This window comes from Phalangium opilio, unplaced genomic scaffold (assembly GCF_054372755.1).
Source record: "Phalangium opilio isolate 3A_F unplaced genomic scaffold, DU_Popi_V2 ptg000003l_1, whole genome shotgun sequence".
Classification (NCBI taxonomy): Eukaryota; Metazoa; Arthropoda; class Arachnida; order Opiliones; family Phalangiidae; genus Phalangium; species Phalangium opilio.
Window position 1 is genome coordinate 8,401,518 of NW_028324145.1, and position 26,141 is coordinate 8,427,658.

At 35.7% G+C, this 26,141-nt stretch overlaps 1 protein-coding gene across 4 annotated transcripts in view; it reads left to right on the forward strand.

The window, feature by feature from the left end:
• Positions 1–26,141, forward strand: part of Kdm3 (Lysine demethylase 3) — a 165,144-nt gene that overhangs the window by 114,060 nt on the left and 24,943 nt on the right. For 3 of the 4 annotated variants that reach the window (XM_089840053.1, XM_089840049.1, XM_089840051.1), the window contains exons 5-7: positions 3,324–3,408; positions 6,664–6,749; positions 10,537–10,861. In XM_089840053.1, coding sequence (XP_089696179.1) covers positions 3,324–3,408; positions 6,664–6,749; positions 10,537–10,861 — 496 coding nt within the window. Of the gene's footprint in view, positions 1–3,323; positions 3,409–6,663; positions 6,750–10,536; positions 10,862–17,357; positions 17,386–26,141 lie in introns of those variants that run through there. The other variant, XM_089840059.1, reaches the window with a different exon arrangement.

Genomic DNA, 26,141 nt, shown 5'->3' on the forward strand with positions numbered 1-26,141 from the left:
GTCGAGAGTTTAGAAAAGAATGAATAAAAGGGGAGATAGTTGCGTAGTAGTTTCCTTGGCTTTTAAATGTCTAAAAAGAAAGACGACCTCAATGTGACCTTGAAAACTTTTATTGATTAGGCTTACCTTCTAGAGGGATTTGTTTCGTAGAGACAGAGAGATAAAGAAGAGTCTAATTTTATCTCCGGAGCTTCCCATTTAAATAATGCAAATGAGAGACAAATTCTAACTTTATTTTTGACTTCTGAATTCGTTTGCCTGAAAGTTTGTCTTTAATGAATAAATCTAATTAAAATGTATCGAGAGCCGCTTCTGAATGAAGTTTTAAAGAGTCGAGTTTGGAATTGAAAAGCTTAAAATTAGGCAGCCTTTGTTTGAAATTCAAATTATTTATAAATGCAACTACTTTTATATTAATTAGTAATACGCTTTGCTTAACATTAGGCTTAAGTTTTAAGCCTCGGTTAAATTATCGTTCCAAGGCCAAACCGAGAAATTTAATATACCTATGAAAGTTAACCCTAACTTCCACGTATGCTCCCATACAAAACGTACGTAAACTTTTACTATCCAGTCCACCATCTCTGTATATATCTATCTATCTATACACTTGGGATGTTTCAATTCCACCCTATTATCATCAAAAAAGAGTCTCTACTCTACTATTACATTCCATTCCGGCATATATGTACACATATATAGCTTATAGTTACGCCCTTTTATACTCGGGGTATCTATTGAATCTCGGGGAAGGCAGCTGCTAGGCCTATTTTAGGTCTAAAAAAGCGGGGCACTGCGGGAGCAGATCCCTATTACAAAGTCCCCCATTGCACCCATCCCTTTCATAGAAAGCACCCTCCCTTTTTGATATAAAAGCGAGCTGTAGTGCGTGGTGGGTAAGGAGAGCGACCAAGGCTTAGCTTGTAGATTTCGCTATACACTTTTGAAAGGGCCTGTAGGCTCTCTCCTAGCTATTATAATAACGACGCATCTAGGCAGAAGGATTTTCTATTGAAAAGAAGCTGGGGAATAGGAGAGGAGAGGAGTGCCTAGAAAACCGGGTTTCCATAGTGACTAATGGCACGTTTGTAGCCGGGTCTTCAACATCACCCTTTACTGGCAGGAGAGACTCTCTGCTTTTATGCCTAACCGCATTTTAGCCTTATCTCTTAGGGACCTTCCCGCCAGCGAGTCGTATTCGTATCCTAGGCGAGGAAGGAATTTGGGGCCCTTTTGGACCGTGGATCAATACTGGGAAGTTGCGTATATGTATAACTGAAAGCCCGGCCGTATCTGGAGGGTGCACTCTCCAACCGAACTTTGCCACACATACTTAAGCCTAACTTCCCCTCCTTGCCCAATAATCCTTCGATATTTGAAACAAGGTTTCAGAAACCTACGGGTCTTACCTTTCGTTTTGGAGCAAACTACGATTGTGCCGGTTACAATGTAACCTTAGGGATGGGGTACGTGAATGATAAGGTAGTTCCCCGCCTTTGGGTTCACTGCCAAGTGATTTTATCCTTTTGGCTATTTCCCCGCGCCTAGTTCGATCTGTTTTGATGCGAAGTCCGTGTTTTGCCAGCCGAACAAGCGCGGGTGCTAGGCTACTATAGCTTAGTTCTCCCCAACGTTACCAGCCAAATTAATGGACTTTTCCACCCACGCCACGTAGCTAGGCCTTGGCGTATCTTTTGAATTTATTCCCTATTCCCTACCTTACATACCCGCTCTCTCCCGGACGTTTCTCCCATTGGGTGTTTCTCTTAACCCCCCTCTCATACCCCCCTACCCCCAAGGCCTATTTTTAATATAATGTCGTGCAGACCGTAAAGGAGGCCGTCCTTGTTATATGACGATCGATTTTTTCTTTCTTTCTTTACTTTTTACTCCTCGGAATTTCGCCCGCTATGCGAAAATGGCTTCCGGTTCACCCCTTCCTCCTCCCTTTTTTTTCGTATTACGTATATTTATGTATATATTCCCCCAGTTTCCCCTATCTTAATAACTGTGTACACACAGAAACCAAGGCTTAGCTTATAGCAACGTGATAGAATTTTTGCGATATTAAATCTTATTTCCCTTCCTTCCCTCGGTTGGTTTCAGAATTTGAAGTTATAGGCCTAATCGTTTGGTTGCTTGTGCATGCTAAGACTAGGCTTACTGCTGTAGTGTTTTTTATTCGTAACGGATATTAAATTGTCCACCAGGAAGCGGGACATAATGTCTATATTGTTGCAAAGTCAACTCGTAGACTTTGAATATTAGTCTGCCAAGTTACAGTACCGGATTTGAATATTATACAAAGTCCTAAATGAACCCCCGGTCGTTGTGTATATATCTGGGTCAAGGTCAAATAGGCTGAATTCGTATATTTTCAAATGTAATGTTGTTTACTCCATTAAATATTGGGAAATCTGCTATTGTACATTTCCTCCGCTTCAGTTTAATATCCTACCACTTAAATTTGAAGTTGAAATTCTTCTATCATGGCATTTTGAAATTGATTTTACATTTTAGTTTTTAGACTCGACAATAGTGCTTTCGCCCTAATCTTGTTTCTGCTGGTACATTCATAGCAATTTCGAAATTTTTAAAAATAGATAGTGTATCTTTTCGATTGGTTCCTCAATTGAAAGTGAGACAAGCGACAACGTGGCTCGCTTTTCGAGTGTTCTTTTATATTCGTTTAATCTCTTAACGCAGTCTATGCCTGATAACGAATTCAATTGAGTGCTCGTAGCTAATTTTTTTTTTAAATAAATTTACTGATTATGACTTGATTGTAAATTTTGAGTTGTTCAATTTGAAATTACGAAAAACGTAAATAACTCTGGCGTTAACTCAAACTTTCGTTAATTTTACTTTTGATTATTAACTATAAATTTACAATTATCAATTAGAGTTTGAATTATAATTTATACCGGTTTCTAATTATAATAGTAAATGTTGAAATGTTCAATTTGAAATTACGAAAACGTAAATAACTCTGTCGTTAATTCAAACTTTCGTTAATCAAACTTTTTGATTATTAATTTTAAACATTACGAAACTGAATTTAAATTATCAATTTGAGTTTGAACTAAGATCAATACCGGTTCTTGATTAAAATAATTTATTAATTATAACAAAAACAAAAGCAAACAACAGATTAAATTAAAAATGCGAAACTTTAAGTTGAAACTACGCGATCATTATTTCACAATTAAATTGGCAAAGGTTTTAGGAGGAATCTAGGCTTAATCCTTGCGTTTGTGTGTGTCCATAGTAATTGTTAATAACGATTGCAATTTTTAATCATATTTAATTAAATTTATTTACAGGAATTAACTTTGACTGATGATACGGTATTGGAGGAGCACAATGAAGACCCTGCGCTTGTGCAGATGAACTTGATTGGAGATGGAGGTAATTGAAGGATTATATATCTCTCTCTTGGTAGCTATAGGGGAAGTACCCCTTACACACCTCCACGGAAACCAATCTCACTTGACTGCGGAAGTAAACCTATATTTAACCTTTGAAACAACCAGGGTAATTTAGTCAAGTTATATTGGTTACAGACATAAGTTTATAAGATGTGTGCCATAAGTATGACACTACCTGTACTTCGTAATGCTATCAAGAGACTTACTGCGAGGTAGTTCAAACGAGAATTGATTGCACTCGGTTAAATTGCAGTCCATCTTCCTGTTTAGTCTGTATTAAGCCTTTGACAGTGCCTCACCAGGCGTCACTTTACCTCGAATCTATGACCTACGTCACTTCGTGACGCGATCTCAGTAGAAAGCTAGTTCGAAAACAATAAGCGAGAATTGAAGTCCTACACTCGGTTAATTTTGCAGGACTTCCATCTAAGCCTATTTAGTCTGTACTTAGCCTTTGACAGCGCCTCACCAGGCGTCGCTTTACATCGAATCTATGACCTACGTCACTCTCACTTCATGACAAGATCTCAATAACCAGTGACAGACTTATGGAACATATCTTATGCTGTTTCAGTATGTGTGCGTGTCGTTCCATCATTCCCGTATTGTTTGTATACAATATATATATTTAGGCTCGCAGTGTAATCTCATATCCGCCTTATTCAACTCTGGTTCTTCATTAAAGCGATCAATAATTTTGCTATTTGCCACGTATATATACAGCCTCCTGTGTATACGTACATACAGCAACTGCTGTTTAGTGCTTACGCTAATTATAAGGGGATTTAGGCTTAGCTCTCACCCCTCCTCTCTCGATCTTCTAGCTTGAATTCATGCAGCTTGTGTCAAAATCGGCTTGATAAACAAAGGAAATGTTGGGAGGTAACGGTATCTTAGGGAAGACTGGAACTGTACCCCTCCCTCGGTATAATGCATTGTTTACTAGTTTAGTGTATATAAATATATACATATAATGGAAGATTAAAGCCTTAACAACAAACCATCAACATCTTGTTTGGTTTAGCTATGGTTATTTGATTAAGTAACTAATTTGAACTCAAATTTCCATGGGTACAGTTCAGATTGTTGTTGAAATAGGCTTAGTAATCAATATAGAGCGGGATTTTAAAATGTATTATCGTCTGCTAGAAGTCAAAGTTCGATACAATTTTGTTTGACAACCAATCCTAAGTTAGGTCTTATTATTTGATGAAGTAACTTTGAACAGAGTTGACTTAGAAATAGGGCGGATTTAAGATACTCAACGTCGTCTGCTAGAAGTCAAAGTTCAGTAACTATAACTTGATAATACCAAGGCCTAAATAGAGAGTAATAATGAGCAATGAATACTGGATGGTTTGAACCTCAATTATTGCTCCTTACAAAGGCTTACAATTGCTTTACCGTCGTCTGCTCTTCAAAAATTCTTATTTACTTATAAATTTAAAGTAGAAGTCGAGAAAATTTGAAATCCTAACAAATTATAGTTAGTTTTAAATTATTCCCTTTCCGAATTGAGTATAAAAAGGGCATAGAAAAATACATAATTATTTCAATTCATGATTAAATCAATGTCAATAAACCGTATGTCACGATAGTGATACCCTTTTGAAGATAATACAAACGAACCCCATTGTTACTAAAATATTTTTACTGGTTGAATGATTAGAGAGCAGCAAATAAAAAAGAGAGAGAGAAAAAAATTAAATTCTTTTCTAGGCTATACCGTGCTCTCTCCATAATAAAAGTTACTCTTTTTTCCCCACTTATATTAAAAAAAAAAACGGATAGACCCTAATCTGTGTTTTATGAAATTTGATATTTATATCACGTAACGTTGCGCCGCGGCTGCCAAAGTCCAAAGTTCCTGGCGCCGTTTTGCAAACCGTATACGTGACAAATTAAGGCTTTCCCCTCATACTCCCCCCCTCCATACTCTTAACACTCTCTCAAAATACAACCAGCTTTTTCTAATCATTTGTCTGCATTTTATGAAAACTTACTTAGGAAAAAGAAAATAACAAGAATTCATATATAGCCTGCCCGTCGAGTTTAAGTTGTGCATTTTTCTGGGTCACCTAACTTAGCTAGCTGCTACCAGAAGTTTTTACTTTTTTTCTTCTGTACAACTACGGGGGTACCATCATAAAGATTTTTATGCCTTTTCATTTACACTTCCGTTCGTCGTCGTTGACGAAACCACGTGACCTAAATTCTATAAAAGATATAGTCGTAGAAATGGGAAAAATCTGCTCGATTCGTTTTTTCTTTTTCTTCTTTTCAAATGATTTCCCAAGTCTGAATTTTTGAAAGAAGTTGATTATAGTGAAGATTATGAGAAAGAGTTGATTTCAGAACTAATAATTGATCCTTTTTGAAAGGTCGTAGGATAAAATAGTCTGGAATTTGACCATCTTAGAACTGCTCTTTAGACGTAATTGTGATTAGTATCATAAGTTCATATGATATGTTCCTTTATAAGTTTGTCACTGATTACAAACTGGAGCTTGTCATATAGTGAATGACGTAGGTCATAGATTCGAGGTAAAGCGACGCTTGGTTAGATGCTGTCAAAGGCTTAGTAATGCAGACTAAATAGGCTTAGATGGAAGTCCTGCAAAATTAACCACCGAGTGTAGGACTTCAATTTTCGCTTGTCATTCTCGAACTAGCTCGAGCTGTAAGTCTCTAGCATTACGAACTTGTATAGAAAGTGCCATACTTATTGAACATATCTTATAAACTCATGTTGGTAAATATGTGAACAACAAAGACTTAGATATCGCTTCAAACAATAAGGACTTTGGTGGACTGGTAACTTCAAAGTCTTACGTAACGTCTTTGTTCTTGTACACAAGCAATCGATGATCCCTCTTAACCCTATTTCAAGCAAACGATACTTCGACCCCCTTTCCTCTTTTGTAAAGTATCTATAAACCTAGGAAACGATAATCGAACTAGTTGATTACTTCTCAGTGTAAATACTTAAGAAAATCTTTCCGCTTTAGGACGACCAACACGATTTATTTAATTTAATCGTTTTAAAAATAAGTAATTTAAATAAAAAAACACGCTCGTTTTGTATAATAATATATAACTATATTTTGCATAAATGTAGTTCTAACATTTTTCCGTGTGTAGGCATATATAGTTCAAATATACAGTATTTCAGTAAATCACGTTTTATTTATCCTGGTTTTTAAGAAACACCGTATGTTTTTTCTTTCTTTTGCAGTTGTCGAATCTATATTAAAAGGAGAAAATATTGGCATTACTCCACGCAGACGAGCCTGCACTCAAAATAATCAACACAACCTACCAGTAAGTGTGTGTGTGTGTGTGTGTATTTTCAAAAACATTTTTCTCTTTCTTTTTATTTTTTATTTGGAAACGTCTAGGCATGTATTTCTCGAAATTTTGGGGATTTGGGGTTGGTTTTGCTTTACTTGCTTGTCTGTTTGATTGGGTTGTTGCCAAGTTAAAAAACAAAGGCAAGGTGAAACTTATTAGGACTGTAACTGTGTAATTAAGTCCTCAAGTCAGTCACTCGTGTCTGTAGAATTAGGCCTACTTGATGTAGATACGATGCTGAAACGATTGTTTTGTAGAGTAGTTGGTTGAGCTCAAGTTCGAATTATCGATGCTTACTGAGAAAGTTTGGGTTTTTTATTATAATTGTTTAATACGACGCCATCTTGGAAAATGTTGCCCTTAATAAGTTACTAAACTTTCCATAAGTATGCCCTAAATATTTAACTGTTTATTTATTAATCTTGTGTTTACGCCGTACATTATTTCTATTTCGTCTGTTTATTAGAAATAGCTTGAATTATTTACACAATTTAGTTTACTTTGTTGTTGATATTATCTTTCATTAGGAATGTATATAGATAAAAGGAATCGTTGTACCCACTCATACCTCCCATGTTAATTTCTATAGGGAGTGGGCAAAGGGGTGAAATTGTCCCCTATTAAGCGTCAGACCCTCACTTAGCCAATCAGAAGCCTTCCCCCATTAGCATTTCACTCTGTGAAGCTGCCGCCATTTTGATAGAAAGGGGAGGAGCTATCTTTAGCCACACCTCTCTCTTACAGCTCCCTATCCGTGTTTTGATTTCGGGGCTTGAATTAAGCGCCATAGTTCTGACGTCTTTTCTAACTGTGATTTCATTGGTTAGTAGCAACGCGAGGTACGCAAAGTTCAACGTGCCAGTGAAATATATTATTCGCGAGGTAAAATTCATTCAGCATACGTAATGATTAGTCTAGCTAGCTCTTCAAACAGAATCCGCCTAGATACATTACGAAAATGGATGGATACACAAAGATTCCAATTATCTGTATTTATTCCCGCTATTGATCGTTTCTAGCTCTAGTATTGAGTTAAAAACAGACCTTGGAATTGAAAAAAAAAAAAAAAATAAATAAATAAATATATTGGAAAATATAATTTAGCTAGACGAAGTCATAGAAATTCTTTTAATATTTCTGTTTCATCATCTCTTTGAAGAAACATTTCTTTTTAAAAAATATATATAAAATTGTGCTGAGTTTGTTGGTTTCGAGGAAGAACGAGCTTTGAGAGAGACGGCTCAAGCACCTCAGCAAAAGTGAAAATATTTTTCTTGCAATCCAGGTTTACTTTGAGAAAAAATCGTAAACATTTTTTTTTCTTTCTATATCGGAAAGAATTTTCTAGGAAGTTAAAACATTCTTTTTTTATGAGAGAGAGAAAGAGAGAAAGAGCTAAATTTTGAAAACCATACGAAATATTCTGCTTATTTTTTTCTTTTTTACACTTTATTTTATCGTCTTTTTTTAAAAGAAATAAAAATTTTAACGTTAGGAAACCGTATTGATTTTGAACCTTTAAGGTTTCAGCTGAGAAAATTGACTTTTTTTTTTTTATAGATATTATATATACAGGGTGTTTCTGATAAAGTCTGCATCCATAAATTAAGGGCGATGTTTGTTCTTTGGGAAAACGATTTTGAGTCGAAAATCTTACTTCGATCTCCATTTTGATTGACATAAGGCACACTGTTTCAAATAGAGTTATGATTGCATTCAGAGTATTTTACGGATGACCCCTTAAATCTAATTAAGAAACTGAAAGACAATGATCTCTAATTTAATTAAGGGGTCATCCCTAAACCACTCGTCAAATCATAACTCGAAAACAGTGTCCCTTGTGTCAAAATGTCATAGATAGAAGTTATTACATTTTCGACTCAGAATCGATTTCCCAAATAACATCCCCTTTAATTTATGGATGCAGACTTATTAGTAACACCCCTGTATGTATTAGAAATGATTCTCTCTCTTTCTTTCTCTTAGATCTTGTCTTGATTCGATGATTTCGTATAAACTTTGGAAGCGTGAGGAATTTTCGCGATAGGTTATTTTTTTACTTTTTCTTTTCTTGCGTGTTAACCTCTTTTTTGATCTCAATTTGAGAGCTAGTAAAAAAGAAAGAAATCGAAATTTTTTTGAGAGAGAGTATGTAGAGGATATAGGCACGGAGTTGCTTTGGACTTCGTGGTGGAAGGGAAGGCAACGAGCGAGCGAGCAAAGGGAGTTTTGGAAATTCTGATGGATCTAAATTGCTCTTCTTTTCTTGTGAAAGAGATCTTTTCACCCATTAGGATTTATATATATATATATATATGTGTTTTTTCTTTTTTTCTTTTCATCTTTTTGTTTTCGACCTACTTTCTTAAGATGATATTTTCTCAACGCTCGCTTCATTCATTTCTTAAGGGGAGATTTTTAAATTTTTAGTCTAGGCCTAGTGTGTTTGCTTTTAATTTGAGAAAACATATATATGAGAAGTCTTTGTTTATTTTGGGACTGACTATTTTTTTATTATTATGAAAATGAACTGGTACGTCTAATTTTGTTTCATCATTTTATAAAACGTTCTGTGCTAGTTAAGATTAAATTGATTCTTGTTATGTTAGGTTTAAGCTTTGTTGAATATTAAATGTATATGAATTTAGGCTTAGATTTTGCGTTGTAAACTAATACAAGAGGATTTAGGCTTAGCTGCGACTCCACAATGGAAATTGTGCTGATTTAGGCTTCGCTGCGACTCCAGAATGAAAAATGTGCTGATTTAGGCTTAGCTGCGACTCCACAATGGAAATTGTGCTGATTTAGGCTTCACTGCGACTCCAGAATGAAAAATGTGCTGATTTAGGCTTAGCTGCGACTCCACAATGGAAATTGTGCTGATTTAGGCAGGCTTAGCTGCGACTCCAGAATGAAAAATGTGCTGATTTAGGCAGGCTTAGCTGCGACTCCAGAATGAAAAATGTGCTGATTTAGGCAGGCTTCGCTGCGACTCCAGAATGAAAAATGTGCTGATTTAGGCAGGCTTCGCTGCGACTCCAGAATGAAAAATGTGCTGATTTAGGCAGGCTTCGCTGCGACTCCAGAATGAAAAATGTGCTGATTTAGGCAGGCTTAGCTGCGACTCCAGAATGAAAAATGTGCTGATTTAGGCAGGCTTAGCTGCGACTCCAGAATGAAAAATGTGCTGATTTAGGCAGGCTTAGCTGCGACTCCAGAATGAAAAATGTGCTGATTTAGGCAGGCTTCGCTGCGACTCCAGAATGAAAAATGTGCTGATTTAGGCAGGCTTCGCTGCGACTCCAGAATGAAAAATGTGCTGATTTAGGCAGGCTTCGCTGCGACTCCAGAATGAAAAATGTGCTGATTTAGGCAGGCTTCGCTGCGACTCCAGAATGAAAAATGTGCTGATTTAGGCAGGCTTCGCTGCGACTCCAGAATGAAAAATGTGCTGATTTAGGCAGGCTTAGCTGCGACTCCAGAATGAAAAATGTGCTGATTTAGGCTTAACTGCGACTCCAGAATCAAATGTGTTTAACTGTAACTCTATAATGAAATATGAAAACCGCTAAAACACTAAAATATAAAGCCTAGATTTCTGTAGACTGAGTAATCACCCAAAGAGTTTGTTGTAATTATTTTCTAGACGTTTTCGCCGAAAAAAAAATCAACTTGACCTTTAGGCCTAATTTTTTCAATGACTTTATTTTGATCACGTCTAAGCAGTGTCTTTTGTTTTGTTTTTTTACTGTATCAGGGTATCTACGGTACCAGAACCAGAAGTCATAGTGGAAGAGTTAGTCCAACTACCGCTAGTAACCGACCGAATAGCAACGTCTCGACTTCCCAATCCGTTGGAGGATCGGCTAACGTCGGTAACAATTTCGCGGTAGCCAGCGGTGCCGGAACCAGCAGTGGTTCATCATCGTCTTCGGGGGTCAGTGGTGGTGGTACTCAAGTACAATCCACTCCAGTTTCGAACCAAAATACACCGGCCACTTCCGGTGGAAGCGAGTCAAGCCCAGCCCCAAAAAAGGCTAGAAACCAGAAAGAAGCTTCCCCAGTCGTCAAGGACGAAAAAGGTAGGCGCCATTCTTTAATTTCATTATTAATTGTTGTGATTTGTGTGTAATTGGGGATTAAACGACAACCATACACACATACGTACTATTTATGGTGTGGTAGTTAGGTAAGATTAAGCTTGGATCAATGGAGGAGGTCAGATTGCTGTCTTCTAGCCGTGTTGTGTTATGAACTTAATAGATAATATGCATTAAATGGGATAGAAAATTAACTTTAACTGCGCTTCAGTGTTGCCATTAAATTTACCAAAGCATCTAATACGGATTTGGAACTGAATCGATCAGAACTACAAGCTTTTCAGGTCTGTTATTGTAGATAGCGGTAAAACTTTAGTGAATTTTCCATTTTGAGTTCCAAGCTATAAGATGTAGGTCACAATTTATTCCACCAAAACATATTTATTTGATAGAAAAATTAATTTGCAAAATTCAATGAATTATGTTAAAAAAATACTAGCTGTTGATTTGGATCTTTTTGGCAAGGACTCTTTAAGGTTGTTAACTGATTATTTATATAAACTTTATTTAAGTTAGTTATTGATATTTGAATCCATCGTTTTGTGTTTACGAAATAAGTTCTTTCAAAAGGCGTTCGAAACAAACTAGCTTTGATTTTTGGGGGGTTTTTATGTAGGCTTTTTGAAAGAAATTTCTTTAACAAATATATGTTTATTCAACTCAATCACGTTCTACATTGATTTCTTTTTTTTAAAAAAGAAAAAAAAAAAACAGAAGTCTTTGAAAATCTATTTCGGTAAACCATTAGGTTTTATCGTTTGATTTTTTATGAGAGAAAAAACCTCCTGAATTTAAACCAGTAAAAAGTTATTTTTTTTTTAAAAAAAAGAGAGAAAAACTCGCTAAAATTCGTTTTAGAATTCAGAATTCTTCTCTCCGTTGGGAGAAAAGAAAAAAGTTTTAAATTTTCCAAAGGAAGCCAACCGTTACGTGGACTTTCTTAGTAGAATATTTTTCTTATTTTAAACGAAAAAAAAAAAGATGCGATTTTTTCCTCATTCATCATCAAAGGGAGATTGAAATTTGTTAGCTATTTATTTATTTTTGTTCGGTTATTTAATTATTATTGGTGAAAGTAAACCCAATTTAAATTAGATTTAAATAATTAATATTAATATAGTTTTTTTAATGAAAGTGATGGAATCTGAGTGTTTAATACTATCTTCGTTTGACCTGGGCTTAAAGTTATTAAAAATACTATTAAATTAAAAGGCGGGAAACCACCGAACGTTTCAACTAAACTTTTATTGACCAGGCTTATAGAGAACTTTCAGATGGGATAGTAGTACGTCAGACCCTCCTAAGTCTTACCGCTGTTCTGGTAGCCATATTGGTAGCTTCATTCAGCTTCATCCCTGCTTTAAACCCACCAACCAATATGGCAGCCAAAATTATGTCTCGAGACTTAGCTCCTCCACCAACTGAAAGCTCTATAGCGAATTCCATTGGAAGTCCTTGCCATGAGATCTCTAGGCGGTTTTTGCTCAGTTTCATAATCATATCCGACAAAAAGCGATCATAATAAGATCCTTTTTCGGTTGTTCATTCTTGAAGAAATATACGCGTCATTTCTGAAGCTCTCCAAAATGTCTATACTTATTTACCGAGTGAACCGTACTGATCTGATCTGCCCTTTTTATACTGATCAGTTCCTAGCGGAACTAGGGGTCAACCTTTTAACCAATGGAAGACTTCCGTTTGAGAGCTAGGTCAACTCAATTGACCTACCAATGGAACTTTTCAGGGCAATCCAGTTAAATTCGTAATATTAGTTTAAGACTTAGAAAGTTGTTTAATTTAAACTTAGTTAACGTAACCAAAGTGTATTGGCATTATACTTAAGTGTCATTTCACGAGCCCTTTAGAGTAGAGTTAGCTGGGATTTTTTAGGGTATAATATACCATGCACTAAAATCTGTTAAGAGGGACCAACCAAAGCTTACCATTATATATAGATATATGTTTCTCTGGGTGCCTTCAATATATCTACCATTCTCTGGGTTTCCTTTTACGTTCCTCCTGCGTCTTCGAAAAAACATTTAATCTTGGAGGTGGTAAGCCCTAACCTTTCTTCTTCTTCTTTTCCCCCTTCGGCATCTCGCTCTCTCAAAGTCTCTCTCTGGCTCCGTATATACTTATCCCCCCAAAATGGAGGATTCCGATCACGTTCTTTTGAAGCAACGTGACTCTTTAGTTTCCCAACCAATCGATCTCCTATGGAGCCCAACCAAGAATCCCAAGAAAAAGAGAGAGAGAGAGATAGCGAAAGGTTCCCAATCCCAAGTAAAAAGAAAGACCACCACCACTATCCATACTTGCGCATTGCTACCATGAAAAATAATCCGATTCCTTATGTTTTTTATTATTTTTCTATTTTTTAGTTGGAGAAATGGATTTTCGTTTATATTTTTAGACTATTTTGATTTTTATTGGTTTTTTTTTTGGGTTCAAGCATACCTAATATTATTATGCTTGTACATAGGGAGGGGGAAGGGTTAGGTGTTACACCAGAAGGCTTGACTCCCCGATGAAGTCAAAGGTCAGGTCTCCGTGTGTAAATGGTATGAATCTTCCTAGTCTGAATTCTGAAAACTATAGGGAGCTTTCATTTGGGTAGGAGCCAAGGTTCGTGAGGTAATTTACACGGCCATACTGGTGGGTTGAATACGAGGAGGACGCTGAAACCTACCAATATGGCTGCCAGAACAACAGGAAGACTAAGGAGGGTGTGACGTACTACTCAGCCAACTGAAAGTTCTCTATGTATAGATAATGTGCACTAAAGGACCTAGGGTAAAGAAATTTCCACACCACGCTTGACAGGGTTGCCAGAAATTTGTTATTAGAGTATCTCCTGCAGGTTTGGAACTGAATCGAACAGAATTCTACAATCTTTTCAGTCTGTTGTAGATATCCTTTGAACATTGCACTTTCAAATTATTTGCAACACTAGTCCGCATGCTATCATCAAATTTATACGTCTCTTTAGTAATATTTTTTTAGCTATTTTTATTTGTTTATAATGATAGGGTACTGTCAAAACAAGTCTTAAATAATTATTTACGTTCGATTTTAAGATTTAATTGATTGATGGAAACAAAGTCTTGTTTGGGAATGGATTAAGGTTGTCGAGACAGTTCAATATTTATCCAGTTAAACTATTGAGTATGTTTGAATCGTTGTTATAAAGTGATATGACAATGACAATTGGGAATTAACTGTGTTTGAAATTTTAGTTAGTAAAAAGTTAAGGGGGAGAATTTCCCAGCGTAGCCTTTATTAGTAATACTTTGAAAACTCCAAACTGAAGTTTGGAAACTAACAAAGCCCCAGCCCGCCAGCCTCTTCTGAGAATTGAGTCCTTTAGAAATTGAAAATTCACTTGGTGTAAATATATTGCATGCTAAATTCTAATCCCCTTAATATAAGAGAACTTTGAATGTACCTTAAACAAATTTGAAATTGAATTATATTAAGAATAACACAATAGCTAAATTGATTCAATGGTTCTATCTCTAGCGACTGGTTACGTAGTACAGATTAAATAGAACATACCTTTTTTTCTTCTATAATATATCGCTCCGTTTAAAGGGCATTACCTCCATTAAGTTCCAACGCATAGGTAAAAATGGGAAGGGGGAGAAAAACTTCAAACAACCCCCCCTCCCTTCCCCTCTCTTGTATGTACTTTTAACTCGCTAACTTTTCCACGTAACCCCTATTGCCGCTGCACCTGACATAATTTACGAATTTGAAATTTTCGCTAGCTGTTAACATGCAAATTTAGCTTAGGAGGTTTATTTTTTGAAAAGGGGGAACGACGTAACCCGCCTGCCTGCCTACCTTTTTCGTGAATAATTTTAAATGATAGCTAGCTACGTTAGCTAAGCCTTGGCCCACCCATACCTAACGCCCGCCGCTGCTCGCTATCTTTCGCCACGTTGCAATTTTATTTTAAAATTTGTAGGGATGCCTCTCCTAGCATAGAGGGAGAAGAATAAAAAAATAACGCAGCAGCACGTTTGAAAAATAATAATAACACATAGATGTTACGTCGTGTTTTAGGCCTTGGCGCCTTTTCGCGAATAATGATGCTAGGGCTTCGCACCTTTTTAAAAGTTACGGCGAGAAAATTGCGCCTTTTTTTTTTAGAGCTAGGCCTAACTTAAGCCTCGAATATGGGAGTACGGAGCATTTGCAGAAGCACGAAAGAGATAAAAAATACGCGCAATTTTTATACGCATTGGCGTTTCCGGAGATTGTGGGGAATGGGGGAAAAAAGGAGAAAACACACTGCGTTAGGCCTAGGTTGGGCTTAGAGCCTGTCTCTTCTTCCAGGCTTTTGTTGTCGTAATAATTCACTTCTAACCTCGCTCCTAACATTGAAGATTTTTTTTACTCTACCGATTTTCGTATCCTGGTAGGGGAAAAAACGTAAATTGTAGTTGCGCGGGGTTTTGAAGTAAAAACTATTTCGAAAGTTATGTGTAGGTAGTATTTTCAGTGGAGAGACCGTTAGATTCGCATTAGTACCTTTTGGCTTCATTTTTTTTTTGTTAGGGCAATGATACCAGTGTTATTATGACACAAAAAGACTCGGTTCAAATGTAATTTAACGTGGCGGCGGTCGAACAGCAGTGGGAAGCCTCTAAAAGTTTTAAGAGTTGAAAGTATCATTAAGGTTATCGACTTGGAGGATGGAAGTCAGATTTTTAGAGAGTTCGTCTGCTAATTTTTCGGTTTATTTTTCCAAATTTTTCGCTCATGAAATTTTAATCAGAATCGTGTAAATGTATAGGCCTACCACTTTATCGATTGCTGAAGGTTTTACCCCCGGAAATTTTCCAAGAATCTATTTTTGGGTAGTTTTTATCCTGAAAAATGTCAAACAAGGGTTAAAAGGCTTAAGGAAAAATGAAAATATCATTTATTTCATTCCGTTACCCCCTCTTCAAAATCCTCGAAAACAAAAGCTTTTTCTTGTTTTAGGCCTAATCTGAAATCCTGGAAAGAATCTAATCCAACCATCTTTTTACATTTCACGAGAACTCTTCATCTTTCCAGCCCTTATTTTTCTGAATCATCTCATTCTTATTTCCAGCCCCTATAAATGATTATTACTCCATTGTCTCTGTAGATACACATTAGGCTTAGCTAGTGTTCTTATTCTTTTATAACGATTAAAAGTTAACTGTTTTCGTTTTTGAATCGTTCCCTTCTGATGAAATCTCCCACAGACATAAAAAAGCGAAGGTAAAAGAATGCGAGTATATCTTTTCGGTCTAAGACTCGGAGGTAATTGGATGGTTTAAAATATAGAAGAGAAAAAAAATAAGCTAATCCTCCGTAACCATCGTCCCCTATCTTTGGTTTTAATCTTTCTTTTTTATACTTTACCCATCTTTAAAAATCGGACCACCCCTCTGTAAATGTTTTTGGACCAGTCTCGACCTGACACGGACCACTAAACGATACATACAACACGCTTAAGATATTTCCGCTTAATTTTTTATGTTTTTTATATAGGAGGGATATAATGGTATGTTCTCTTTCGGAATGTTCCATTTAGAAGGGGCGTCCATTTTTTTTTAGTTCCCATGTTCAGACATAGTAGTGAAGGGGAAATGGCTATGGCGCTATTACGTCTCCTACCCTCCTAACTCTCCTTCCTTACAATTTTTTTCTCTTTATTTCTAGCCCTGTTTTGCTTAGCGCGCATTCCCTTCTAGCGAAAATTCCCCCAGCCACCCCCTAGGAATGGAGTTTTTCCCCCGGACAATCCCGTCCCCCCCTTTGGTTCTCTCTCTCTCTCTCTCTCCATCGTCCTACGTTCACGTTTCTGCCGCCCGCTTTCGTCTAGTAGTCTGAAAATCGCGCAAAAGACCTTCGGGGCCGCCAAATTTGCCGCTCCTTTTTCCCGCGAAAATTCGTCAAATTTCGGCTTGGCTTCTTTTCTCGAATTCTTCCATTTCGAGGACCCGAAAATAATAATAATAAGTGAAATTTAATTAATGGATAGCCAGTTTTAATCTAAACCGATAGTAGATGATAGTTCCAGTACACGCGTTTGCCATTAAATTAGAAAGAAGAGTGTGTGATTCGGTTGTTTTTTATCTAATCGGGGATATTTTTTCGCTTGGTTCACCGTTTTTTGTTTCAAGTACTACAAAATTTGAAATTATCGGCCGATGATAAACGTATCAGAAGTGCTTCAGAAATTTTACAGTCCTAAAGGGTAAATTTTTGGTGATTTTTATCTGTCTTTTAGGTCTGAACGCACGGTTTTTACTTGGGTGTAGTCCCGAATTTATCCCCAGCGCGAGTTTTTTTTTTTTCAAAACCTCCGTTCAAATATTAATTTCTTTGTTCTCCCTTCATCCTTCCATTCTTGTGACTGTGTGGATTAATTTTGTGTTATTTCGGTGTGTATGATTTAAAAAAAAAAAGATTTGGATTACATTGTTACGACTTAACTTCGTCGTATCGTACGTAGATGCTTAACGCAAGTATTTTAAATTCCTTTGTGTTATTATTATTATTTCTAAATTACATTTATGTCAGATTGTAGTGGTACATATAGAACACGTTAAAATGTTTTTCATAGTCATAGGTAGTCGTGTAAATATGGTTTCGACAAACATATGGATGTTTAGACAAATACGTTTTAATCAAAAGTTACTGACTCTATAAAGGCAGAGGTTATTTTACGAAATCGTTGACGTATTTTTACAAACGAAAGGGGTTAATTTAAATAATTAGTATATTTTGTGATTTCTTAACGCCCTTTGTACCTCATCATTAACTAAACCATAATTAGAATTAATGCAATGTGAAAGCCAAATTTAATTATAATTAAGTATCGAAAAGAAAACCATATTTCCACTGATAAATATTATTAACTTCAACAAAAATCGGGTGTTTTGCCATTAATATTAAACCCGATTAGGTATAATTTTAATCTTACATTACGTGTATAGTTAGTTATATAAAAACCTACCTGGTTGCACAAATGGTTTCATCCAGTTTTCCCCAGTCATTTTCATGGCGTTTTTTTTCTCTCTCTCCAGCATTTTTATTACTTAATTAAATATTCATTTATGTATTTGGGGAATCACCATTAAGCCAAGCCAAGCCAAAACCCCCCCCCCATACCTCACTCACGCTCTTTCCTTCCAAAATATATTTAAATGTATGTGAATTTATAAATTATCTCTTATCGTTAATCCCCCTGCTCTCTTGTCTGCTATTACCTTTTAGATATTTCGTATTCTAAGTTATTTTTCTAATTCAAAAATTCCACCGCTGAAAATTTGCAGCGGTTGGACGTTCCTGAAAACTACCATAATGGGGCTTGGAAATATATAGATATAAAAAAAATATATTGTTACGGTTGGATGCGTCTTATTAAAATGCTTGGTCTAGCTCGACTAAATCCCCGACCAATCTTTTAAAATTATTTTTTTATTTTACATTTACCTAAAAGGGATATGTGGGGCAGCCCTTTTTATATATATTTATTTATATATATGTGAGAATATTATAAAGCCTGAAGTAGATATATTCGAAGTTTTCTGTAAGCTTCACAGTCTGCTTTGTTTAATTCAGTTATAGGCGGTTAAATTAAAATTAAAGTTAGTGTTTGGTTAGCTTAATTTAACACCATTTTCGGTTGGATTGTAGGGCGGTATGATTTAGTTGTAATATTTATTTGATTAACTATATCGTCTATTATTAAACTTTGTTTATTTAGAAACAGATGATACTTGATAGGAATTTGGAACTATAATTTAGCAAATATTAGAAATATGTAAACCTAGTTCAGTGTAGATATTAGTGTTGTTTGAGGAAGGAGTAAATGTTTGGAAGAGTGTAATAGATTAATTTTTATTGTGAGGTTGGTTATGGTTAGTACAATAATTAAAAAGTTGAAGTGTTTGCCCCCTTTTTTTCAAGTTAGTTTAAATTAAGAAAGCTCTGCGGAGTTTTACAGGGCACCAAATAGGTCAGGGAAAAGTTAGGGAATTTTAAGAATTTTACAAAGTCAGGGAGGTAATTTAATTGAAGTTGAATGACCAAATATCCCAAGGTCCAAGCATTTTTAGCGAGATATCACGTTTGACCAGACAGAAAAATGTTGGAGCTGGCTCTGCTCCACAGTCAAGTGTTTTAAATTAAATATTCATGAAATGCTATTTTAAACTAAAGTAAATGTTTACTATATAACCTCACCCCTTTCTTATATTTAGAACAATAATAATTTGGCCTAAAAAAACGTCAGGGAAACCTTCAAAGAACGTCAGGGAATTTTTGAATCTGAAAATTTCGTACAGTTTTTAATATTAAAAATAGGGAAGTTTAAAAATTATTTTAGTTATTTAAATCAAAGTACTTTTGTTTATTTCAAGTGATAGCCTTACTTGTTTCGTCAGAGAACGTAAGGCCTATTTTATTGCCGCCGCCGTGATTTCGTCACAGGTATAGGAAGGGTTTAATGATATAGCTTCCATCTATCTCTTGTCTATTATTTTCGTGTAGGTTGTAGTTAAGTATTTTTTATATTATTTTATATTTCAAACGTTACTTGTTCTTGTCAATCTCAATTTTATAATAATGGCTTTCGGATAAGTAATTCTTTTTCTTTTTTTTTTTTTAATATTCTTTTTATATATGTATGTCCTTTTGTACTTCCTTTACTACCTAAGACAGATGACGTATAGCTTTATTTTTTTTTATATAATCTCCCTGCCTTTAACACCATTACTTCAATTCCGGTAGACAATTGTGGCTGGGTAATGCCCCCAATTTATCGGGGACTTTAATTGGATTTTTCTAGAATATTTTTTTTCTTTTTTCTTTGATAAGAAGGGGAATTTAGAAATGTTGCACATAAATTTTGTTCACTTCATTTTATTATCTACAAGGTACTTCAGATAACAAAATAGATAATAGAATAGATTCAGTGTACCATACTTAACCGTACTTGTTTTTTTTCCTCTCCAGTAGACTGTGTTTTTAATTTTAAAATCATTGCGAAACTAATTTCTATTTATTTCAAAAGATTAATTAATTAATTAAATAAATAAATAGGTCTCGAGTTTTTAATTAATATTGTCTTCCAATAGACAATCTTAATGATTGCGAAGAAATATATTTTCTATAGTTAGTGTGAGGACAAGTCACTGTTGCCAGTCATTTGCGACCTCGTGTAATTCAACCGCTGTCTAGACTTACTACAACGGAACGGACTGAAAACTTCAGCTAGTTGAATTCGGTTCAATTCAGTTCTAAACCTGCATAGAGGAGATGCTTAAATAACAAATTACTGGCAACCCTGAAGCGCATGCGCGGTTAAAGTTCAGAAACGTTGGGAGGTAATTAAATTCTCTCTAACCCCATTTAACTTAATTATCAATACGTTAATTATTTGTTCTAAGGGATTGCCCTTATTTTAAATGTAGTGTAGTAAGATAATATGTTGGTTTTTCGTAATTAAGTTGTTTAAACGGTTGTGTTTACGAAGTCATATTGATTATTATTATTATTATTAAATTATCTTTAATTGTTTAGGATATTTATTTAGATAAAATTATCACCAATTAACAATTTTCGCCATAGTTATTTGATTTTTAAAATTCCCATATAAGAATTAATAAAACTAAATATATAATGTTTGAACCTCTTTAAACTAAAATTTAGTTAAAGAAAAATAAAAAATTCCCTTAAACATCAATCTAACAACAACGTTGGTAATTTTCACAATAATTATATTAATACATCTCTTTCAATTTTGGGTTGCTTGGCTTCCCCCTTCCCCCCCCCCGGTCTCCCAGACTGGACCAGAAATTTATACCTCAAGCTACAAAGAAGGAACGAAATAATAAAATAAAATAAAAAACTGGTAGTTTTAGGGCGATAAAAAAACGTACCATTAGTTAAAAATCTAGTTTTAACTGAAATTAGAAAGAGAGAAAAAAAGAAAACCAAAACTTGTCTGCCTGCGGGCCAGGCGAGGTCAAACCACTTTTTTATTTTTTATTATTTAAGAAAGCCAAAGAAAAACGTTTCTCTTCTAATAATTTAGCGTCAATTCTTTTTTTTTTTTGGTTATTTTTCTAAGTGTAGTCAGAAGTATATATTACTTCTCTTCGAGAGAAGTGTACCCACCATAAAGCGGCGAATTGTAACATGGTTCTTCCCAACATGCAAGGTTACTAAACCGAATCAATCACAGACGCGATAAATAGTTCCCTCATCATATTACTCTATTAGCGCTGAACTATTTGCCAAGGCGTTTTTGTCACCATGTGAAGACAATCAATGTTTGTAGGTTCAGTTGATTGCTGAGTATTTAGTATTAAATTAACAGTTGTAGAATTCACCCTAGAACGGATCTGAAGTTTGATGAGAATTAGGGAGTAAATATAAAGGGTTTATTAGCCTGGGAAGAATCATGTTACATAACTAAAGTATTAAGACTCGGAATATACAGAGTGTCATCCTTCTTCTATAATATCCCCTTCTGGTGTATAGTTAAAAAATAATTTTTCAAAAACTGGTGGTAGGTAGGCGTTGTCCTCGAAAAAACGGGAATACTTATAATGCCTTGTATAAGTTTCTCATCACCTCCGTTTTTGAAAAGCGATTTTTTTTTCTATTTTTTTTATGTTGAAACTCTGTACAAGATAAGAAGAGTGTGTGTGAGGAGAGAGAGAGGGGCTTTAGGGCAAGCTGCGTGTGCTTTTGATGTATATTTCAAGCGACTTTTGGCTAGGTTCCCGGGCCGTTTTTCGGTTAACTAACGCTTTAAGACGTCTTTTTAAAAGTGTGGGTAGCGGGGAGGTATAGAAATAGTTACTCTTAACTTAACTAACTCCCCCTTATTGTTTTTGCGATTGAAATTGCATTTTTAAGTCGTTCGTTTGTTGAACGAGATTATTGTAATATAACAAACGCCTACGACGTGACGCGAAGTTAAAACGTTTTAAAGTTTTTTTTTTTTGTTTTGTATTTAAGTTATTCGAAATGATAGGCGTTTTACGTTATAGTTTTAATTTAAATTGTACACGCCTGAACGTTTCATTTTGTCGTTAGATTTGGCCTTGGATTCGTGTTCTTAATAATAATATGTTATTTTCAATATGCTAATTATTTATATTGGATGGAATGTTTTTTAATTTCAATTTCAAACAACCTTGAAACGTTTATTCAAAAGTTATTAAGTTAAATAATTATTTTTATTGCGATGACAGATCGGAATTAGGTATTTATTAATTGTTTTTTAATTGGAGGCGCAGTTTTTGCTATTTTACTTAATTACTCGGCCCCTGATTGTTATAATCACAAGTATTAAGTGTCCTTGGAAAGAGGAGAAATAGGGCTATAATATACTCAAAGGATTTCCCTGTATCTCTTATAGAACCGGAATTAAAAGGTGTCGTGTAGATAAGTCCATGTTAATCCTATGGAGAGGACGTTTATGAACATTTTGCTTAATTACTTGGCCCCTGATTGTTGTAACCACAAGTATTTAGTATCCTTAGAAAGAGGAGAAATAGGGCTATAACATACTCAAAGGACTTCCCTGTATCTCTTATAGAACCAGAGTTAAAAGATGTCGTATAGATAAGTCGATGTTAATCCTTAGGAGAGGACCTTAATGAACGTTTTGCTTAATTACTTGGCCCCTGATTGTTGTAACCACAAGTATTTAGTATCCTTGGAAAGAGGAGAAATAGAGCTATAACATACTCAAAGGACTTCCCAGTATCTCTTATAGAACCAGAGTTCTGCCACACCAAAATGATGATTGAAACTAATATTATCTAGAAAAACAGAATTAAAATAGGTGTTTCTGTAAATACGGTTTTATTTGAGCTCTGCTACGGTAAGCTTCGAACTATTTATTACACACAGAAAGTTCAAAGCACCCTGTTACTGTAATGTCCCCCAACCACCACCACCACCATCCAAGACCAGTTACTTACTGAGACATACGTCAAGAACAGACCTTAGAAAAAAGTACAGTTATAATCAACTCTCCCCACTTGAAGGACTTCTTGAATGATTTGTGGAATAACGACTGTGTGAGCCCGAAATATTTTTTTCCCATGGGGATATGGTTTATCTGGATCTCTCAGTTTACTTTCAAATACTCTTTTCAACGACGCCGCTCGCCCGCCCGCCCCGGGGTCGTTTCCCTCTGTGAACTTTATTTTTAGTTGGGATTCCTTCGGTTTGAACTCTAGTAGTGTATGTGTGTATTTTGGATTTAGTTTACAACAGCTGCTCCTAAAAATGATCCCCCACCCAAAGGTTGTCCTTCCCACTCTCAACCTCCTTACTCTCTAGGGTGTTATGGTGCTCGCTCTTTTAGTCAACAGATCGACCCCAAAAGGCCCCGCCGGTCCTAAACTAAATATTCTCGGAATGTTTTACGTGACCTCTTGTGTTTAGATAACGTAATCTACCTCTTAGTTATATTAAATATTTTATTTGCAATCCAAAAACGAAAAAGCTAGTGGTACAGGGTGTTTCATAAATGTTTGGTTAAACCGAACGAAGTACAGGGGTTCCCTGGACGATTTTGAGTCGAAAATGTTCTGTGCAGGGTTCGTACGAAACCTGGATAAGTCAGAGATATGAAAATTAGGGGAAAAATCAGGGATTTAAAAGTTTTTCCTAAAACGTCAGGGATATGTCAGGGATTTCGTTTGGTATATCAAACCATGCTTCGAGCAATGCTAAATATGAGACAGGTGTGATGAAGTGGGCTCTGGTAAACACCTTAAAATGGTCAGGGATATTGCCAAAATTTGGTCAGGAATAACCTGGAAAAGTCAGGGATTTTCTATGTAAAAATTTCGTACGAACCCTGCTGTGACATTTTTCCCTAAGAGACACAGTTTACAAGTTATGATTTGTTAATTATATTTGCATTGTCTGTTCAGTTTCTTACTGAAATTTAAGGTGTCATCTGTAAAACACATCGTAACTCTTAAACTTTGGTTATTAGCTCAAAATCTCGCAGAACATTTTATAGAATTAAATATGGAATAAATGTTATGCCTCTAACAAATTGTTCGTTTAATCCGCCGTTGTTAGGCCTAACTTTATTTATAATCTAATCAATCACTTGGAAACTTTTCGAAAACACACCCGTATATGTATACAACAAATTAAACTAAGGCAAAACCATTAGCCATACAGTATACCCATCAATTTAAAATTATCAAAGGCCTAGTATAAAAAATAAACAGCTGTCGTGTTACAGTTAAGGGTTAGAGAGGGGAAAGGAAAAAAAAAGAAGAAAGGAAACTTAAATGATTACAACGCAGCCATTTAATCCAATCCATCATTTAAACTTCTAACAATTTGGCGTTGTGTTTTTGACTATTGAGAATCGAGAAAACACACAGTGACACTTTAAAGATTGTTAACCTCTCCTCCTCTTAAGTTGGGAAAAGCAATTTTGTTTTTTATTCCTTCAATTGTATTTATGATTATGATTAACCCAGCCGTCCATGTTAGTAATTCAAATCGATTCACTTCAATTTAAACTGTCATTTCTGAATCTCCTCCTCCCCCCGCTGTCAATTCGATTGAATTCTTCCTAACTACAGGTTATGAGCTCCAACTAACTGTACATACAACCCGAAAGTACTTTTTTTATCCTTCGCTGCTCCGTTTTAATATTGACAGGTCGATTGCGGGCGAGCCTCTATACTAAACCCGCTCCGTTAGGCTTAGCGACCGATCATGGATGGTTACCATGGCAACCTCGTTCTCTCATCTTCCTCTACAGTGGTGGTGGTAGTAGGCAAACTTAGGCCTTTGCACGGCGAGGTCGCGATGCGTTTCTAGGATAGAGAAGAAGGGCTATTGAATCAGTGGTCCTTGTATGTTGTAGTAGTCTTTACATAGCCAAGGCCTACGTGCAGACTGGCAATATCGTTCGGTCCCCCCCTTTTCCCTCCGCTTTTAGGACCCTATACAGTTCGTCCTTGAGAAGCGTAGAGCGGTGGTGCCGGGAGAAATATCTTCCAGCAAATGAACCGAATGTGTTGACGTTGCCTCGAGGGACCCTGAGGCTTTGCAATTTCTGTAGTGTACTCTGTAGGCGAGGCGCGCACCAGCCCTTCTCCGATTTCCAACTACCTAAAAAAAAAGTGGGGCTCTTGTATATGCCCAAAAGGGCTTTAGGAATAGCGGCTCTAATGAAAGATTGGTTCATTCATTGAACAGATAGGATGTAAGGAGGGGTTGGGGGGTCTGAGTTTAGTCAAGACTTGACGAGGTTTGCAAAGTTTTGGCTCGTCTTTGAATCTGTCTCTCAAGGTTCTTTACTTTTTAGAAAGATTTCTTATTTGTCTTAAAGAAGGTTTTATTGGAGCTTGTTTATTAATTAAATATAGTATAGGGTTTGGATATGCGCGCAAAGTATAGGTTTTAAGATGAAGTATGTTGCTTTGATTTTGATCCTTTGATATGATGATCAAACAAACTTATTCAACACTTAAAATACTTCATTCATGTTGTTGTGTAAAGACTAAATTTTCCAAAACCATACTGTCATACCGAACTTCGGCAAGGGGCTCAGTTCAATCATGATTATTTAGAAACTAGGGCATGTTGGCTTCTAAGTACTAAAGTCATAATTTAACAACATTTAGGATTCTGTTATGGTTTCAACTTTCAACCCTTTTTGAAATAATGAGGGGAAATAAAGAATTCTCCCAGGAGATGGGACCGTGTGTACCCCATCATAATCCATTAACATTTTAGTTTAAATTAAATAGAAATAGATTAAAATATGACCCAGAAAGTTTAGACCAGGCATGGTAGTGAACTCGGAATTGCTTGTTCCATCAGTAACATTAACTTTATGTTAATCTACATCGGATCATTATAATATTATTATATAAAAAAGAAGACTAAATAATAAACCCCTAAAATATTTCAGACGAAAATAAGTAGAGACAGGTAGCTTACCTCTGTCTAAAATCAACCATGTGTGGAGTGAGTTCGACTTAAAAGAGTGAGACCATACCGCCGTGAAAAGGTCACTGGCTTTTCTCTTAAAGTTTTAAGCTAGTCTTCACCATCGTAGAGTATACTTTTTCCTTTTTTTAAAGAAAAAAAAAATAGGATTTTGTGATGAGAAGTAAGAGAAAAATGTTTGACCACGCCCTACCATATTTTAGATAGTCTGACCGCTCTGCTATAAAAGAGAACCTAGAACCCGCTATGCATAAAGATAACAAAA